At 45.5% G+C, this 5,000-nt stretch overlaps 1 protein-coding gene and 1 long non-coding RNA gene across 2 annotated transcripts in view; one reads left to right on the top strand and one right to left on the bottom strand.

The window, feature by feature from the left end:
- LOC127001267 (paired mesoderm homeobox protein 2B-like) overlaps positions 1–5,000 on the bottom strand; it is a 132,660-nt gene that overhangs the window by 96,480 nt on the left and 31,180 nt on the right. The window contains exons 3-4 of the mRNA XM_050865631.1: positions 2,442–2,563; positions 1,568–1,642 (exon numbers count right to left, since the gene is read on the bottom strand). Of these exons, the coding sequence (XP_050721588.1) occupies positions 1,568–1,642; positions 2,442–2,563 (197 nt within the window). The remainder of the gene's footprint in view (positions 1–1,567; positions 1,643–2,441; positions 2,564–5,000) is intronic.
- Positions 1–5,000, top strand: part of LOC127001270 (uncharacterized) — an 88,566-nt gene that overhangs the window by 53,641 nt on the left and 29,925 nt on the right. The window lies entirely within an intron of this gene.

The raw sequence follows: 5,000 nt of genomic DNA, 5'->3' as shown, positions 1-5,000 counted from the left end.
TTGTTTCTGAGAATATTGCCGCTTCTATATTCCGTTGCTCTCTCTCCCTCTCTCTCTCTCCCTCTCTCTCTTTCTCTCTCTCTCTGTCTCTCCTTTTTCTCTCTTGCTTTTTTTTATGTTTATTTTGTTTTTGTTTTGTTTTTAGCTTCTGGAGTGCTTGGTGTGTCTGTGTGTGTTTGTGTGTGTGTGTGTGTGTGTGTGTGTGTTTGTTTACTTTCAGGATTTAAAGAGCCAGGATTGACTGATTGACTGACTGGTGTTATATTTGACTAACTAACTAACTAACTGACTGACTAACTAAACTGAGTGACTAACCGACTTACTGACTTGCTGACTGACGGACTAACAGGCAAACATAATGACCACCACCAATAATAATAATAATAATAATAATAATAATAATAATATGAAGTTACAATCACAAATAAGGACCAACAACACATCGCTCAAATCCAACACTACCCCACAACATCGCTTCACACGTCTTCAAGTCTACCATTTGTCACGCCCCACTCCGCAATTTCCATCCCCTCGTAACGCTGTATCCTGTTGGTCACGCCGCCTCTGCCGCCGCTTCGTGAGTCCCAGAGCCGCGTCCACACACCCAAATCGTCCTTATCGTGTGTGTTTAAATTCTCAGACACCGCTCAAGGGATACTGTGACGGGGTTTAGCGCTGAGGCCATGCGTAGCTATAGTGTATGCTCTTAACTTTTGCAATCAATGTTTTTTCTTTCTTTCTTTCTTTTTTGCGCCGTCTAACACTCGCCTGCTCTCCTCCCTCCCTCCCTCCCTCCCTCCCTTCTTTGCCCCTTTCCTTTCTTCCTTTCCGCTTCCCTTCCTCGCTTTCCCATTCCCTCCCTCCCTCCTCCCTTCCCTTCCTCCATTCCCCCTTCCTTACCTCCCTTCTCCCTCTTCTTCCCTTCCTCCCTCCCTCCTTCCTTTCTTCCCATCTCTCTTTCCTTTTCCCTTTCCCCCTTCCTATTCCTTCCTTCACCCTACCCTTCCTCCCTTCCCCCTTCCTTTCCTTCCTTCCCATCTCCATTACCCCATCCCTTCCCTTCCCTTCGATAGCAGTCATTTTCTTCATATTCTTCTGGTCACAAGCACATTTCCACAGACCTCATCTTCTCTCATTGTCATTTTCCATCATTATCATCTCCCCTTCAGAACTTTCAATGCATAGCTCATCTTTTCTCATAGTCATTTTCCTTCATAATCGTCTTTCTCTTAACAAACCTCACTGCAAACCTCATCTTCTCTGACACTCATTTTCCTTCATAATCATCTTCCCTTTAACAAATCCACAACGTACAATAATCCGTAACAAATCTACATCCTCATTATCACTCACTTTCATACATCTTCATTCACCTTATTCACTTTCAAAGCTCACTAACACAACAACACACTCAACACACACGACTCACTCTCCTTATATCAACACGTCTCATACCAAACACAAAACAACCCAACGCAACACATAAGTAACACAAGGGCTCAGACCCAACCCAACCCAGCGCAACACACAGGTAATACAGGTAACATAGGCATGGTATTGTACTCACCTGCACCCGCGCCTCCGTCAGATCGATCTTCATGGCAATCTCCTCCCTCGTGTAGATGTCGGGGTAGTGAGTCTCCTGAAGGGTAGAAAGAGAGGGAGGGTGAGTGTGACTAAGTGGGGACCTGGTTTGTATGTTTTTGTTAAGCTTTTGATATGTTTGCGGTAAAATAGACATTCCTATTCTAACAAACACTTGACACATACTAACTACCGCTATCGATGCCGGGGTAATGGGTTTCTTGAAGGGGTGGAAGAGGAGGGGGGAGTGTGACTAAGTGGGGCCCTGGTTTGAATGTTTTTGGTTCAGCTCTTGATATGTTTACCGTAAAAATGAGATAACTTACGCATGCACTAACACAGACTTAACGCATACTGACAAACACACACACTTCAACACTGCTAACACACACTCACACGTTGCACTTAGATATACAGATATAATGCACACACTCACACACAAACACACATACTTACAACACACAAACACACAATTACAAATGAACAGTCACCCCCCACACACACGCACCTCCCACCTCCTACATCCCCCACTACATACACACACATCTTCCCTCCCTTACACTACTTCCCCCCTCCCCCCACACACCTCCCACACACCTCCCACCCAACTCCCACACCTCTTCCCTCCTTCACACTTACCCCCACTCACACCTTCCCCCACCACATACACACATCATCCCTTCCCCCCCACTTCTTCCCACTCCCCCACACACACACCTCCCACACACCCCCTCACAAACACATACACACCTCTCACCCAACTCCCACACCTCTTCACTCCCCCACACTCACCCTCTGCCACATCCCCCCCTCACATACACACATCCCCCCGCCCCCACACATACACTAACACCCACCTGGAAGGCACGCTCAAGTTCCTTCAGCTGGGCCGAAGTAAAGGTCGTGCGAATGCGTCTCTGCTTCCGTTTCTCGCTGAGCACTCCGTCGTGAGGCCCGTACATCTTATAGCCAAGGCCAGCTGTGTGCGAGGGACGGGTAGGAGGAGAAGAGAAGGGTGTTAGTTTGTTAGAAAAGGAAGATTATATATATACGGCATTGCTCTCTATCTCTCTCTGTCTACCTTAATGTTTGTCTGTCTGTTTATCTGTTTGCCTATCTGTCTGTATTTGCCTGTCTGTCTATTTGTTTGTCTATCTTTCTATCTCTGTCTCTATCCATTTATTCATTCATATTTTTTTCATCCTTTCTCTCTCTCTATTTGTCTGTATCTGTCTATCTGTCTATCTGTATCTATCCTTCCATCCATCCATTCAGTCAGTCTGTCAGTCATCTATCTATTCAATCATCTATTTATCTCTCCATCTGTCTATCTATCTATCTATCTATCTGTATATATCCTTCCATCCATCCATTCACTCAGTCATTCATCTATTCAATCATCTATTTATCTATCTATCTGTATCTATCCTTCCATCCATCCATTCACTCAGTCATTCATCTATTCAATCATCTATTTATATATCTATCTGTATCTATCCTTCCATCCATCCATTCACTCAGTCATTCATCTATTCAACCATCTATTTATCTGTCTATCTGTATCTATCCTTCCATCCATCCATTCACTCAGTCATTCATCTATTCAATCATCTATTTATCTATCTATCTGTATCTATCCTTCCATCCATCCATTCACTCAGTCATTCATCTATTCAATCATCTATTTATATATCTATCTATCTATCCTTCCATCCATCCATTCACTCAGTCATTCATCTATTCAATCATCTATTTATCTATCTATCTGTATCTATCCTTCCATCCATCCATTCACTCAGTCATTCATCTATTCAATCATCTATTTATCTATCTATCTATGTCTATCTGTAATCAGCACGCTAGGTCACACATAAGGTCCCCGATATACACTAACCACACAACATTCCTTCCTTCCACTCTACGGGACAACCTCTCCACGTTCTCTCTCCCCCTCTTCCTCTTTTTTCCTCTTTCTCCTTCTTGCTCTTTTTAGGTAATAACTTCAGGTGTCTATTATTTTTTGTTGTTGTTGTTGTTGTTGCTGTTGTTGTTGTTGTTATTGTTGTTCATGTGTTCAATATTTTTCGTTGTTGTGCGTTTGGAAGAGTGTGTGTGTGTGTGTGTGTGTGTGTCGCTCCATCATGACAGTTGAGCTAAATTCAGTAAAACAACAAATCATTTCAAAGCGGGACACACACACACACACACCTACACACTGAACACACACACACAGAGAGAGAGAGAGAGAGAGAGAGAGAGAGAGAGAGACTAGGGGAATGAAGAATTAATGGATATAATCATTCATTAAGGGCATGTGCTGCGTTTTTATGGAGAAATGTGTTCGTCTGTGTGTGTGTGTGTGTGTGTGTGTGTGTGTGTGTGTGTGTGTGTGTGTGTGTGTGTGTGTGTGTGTGTGTGTGTGTATTATCTCTCTCTCTCTCTCTCTCTCTCTCTCTCTCTCTCTCTCTCTCTCTCTCTCTCTCTCTCTCTCTCTCTCTCTCTCTCTCTCTCTCTCTCTCTCTCTCTCTCTCTCTCTCTCTCTCTCTCTCTCTCTCTCTCTCTCTCTCTCTCTCTCTCTCTCTCTCTTTGGGCGTCATGTTGTATCTCATTTTTCATTAAACATTAAACGCAAAGCCCAAAAAATAATTGCAAAAGCTAACAACGTGTGTGTGTGTGTGTGTGTGTGTGTGTGTGTGTGTGTGTGTGTGTGTGTGTGTGTGTCGGTAGGGAGGCCAGGGAGGGAGGGAGGGGAGGAAAGCGATGGAAGGGGGAGAGAAGAGGGGAGGAATAGTGTGAGTTCATGGAGGGAGGGAGGGAAGGAGAGGGAGGGAAGGGGGAGAGAAGAGGGGAGGAATAGTGGGAGTTCAGGGAGGGAGGGAGGAAAGGGAGGGAAGAGGGGAGGGAGGGGAGGAAAGGGGGAAGGGAGGAAGGGAGGAACATTCAGCTAGTCACACTTTCCCTCCCTCATATCACCTCTCCCCTCCTTTCTCTCCCTCATTTCTCTCCTCTCATTCCTTCTCTTCCCTCCCTTCTTTACCATCCTCCCCTCTCTTCTTCTCCCCTTCTCCCTTCTCTTCCCTACCTCCATCTCCTCTCTTCCCCTTCTCCTCCCCTTCCTCTTTCTCCCCTCATCTATCTCTCCTCATACCCCCACTCCTCTCCCCTTACTTCCTACTTTCTCTACTATCCTCCCTTCTTCCCCTCGTCCTCCCCTCCTCTTCCTCATCATTCCCTCTCCTCATCCTTCTTCTCTTCTGTCCCCAACTCACTCTGTCTCATGTATTCTCCCCACCCCCTCTCTACTCCTCCTCTCTCTCTCCCCTCTCATCCCCTCTCCTCATCCTTCCACTCCTGTCCCCAACTCCCTCCTACCCTCTCTACCATCCTCCCCACCCCTCTCTTCTCCCTCTCCTCCT

Source organism: Eriocheir sinensis, chromosome 20 (genome assembly GCF_024679095.1).
Source record: "Eriocheir sinensis breed Jianghai 21 chromosome 20, ASM2467909v1, whole genome shotgun sequence".
Lineage (NCBI taxonomy): Eukaryota > Metazoa > Arthropoda > Malacostraca > Decapoda > Varunidae > Eriocheir > Eriocheir sinensis.
Note: the sequence above shows the minus strand (reverse complement) of the source record. Positions and strands in the feature narration are given on the sequence as shown.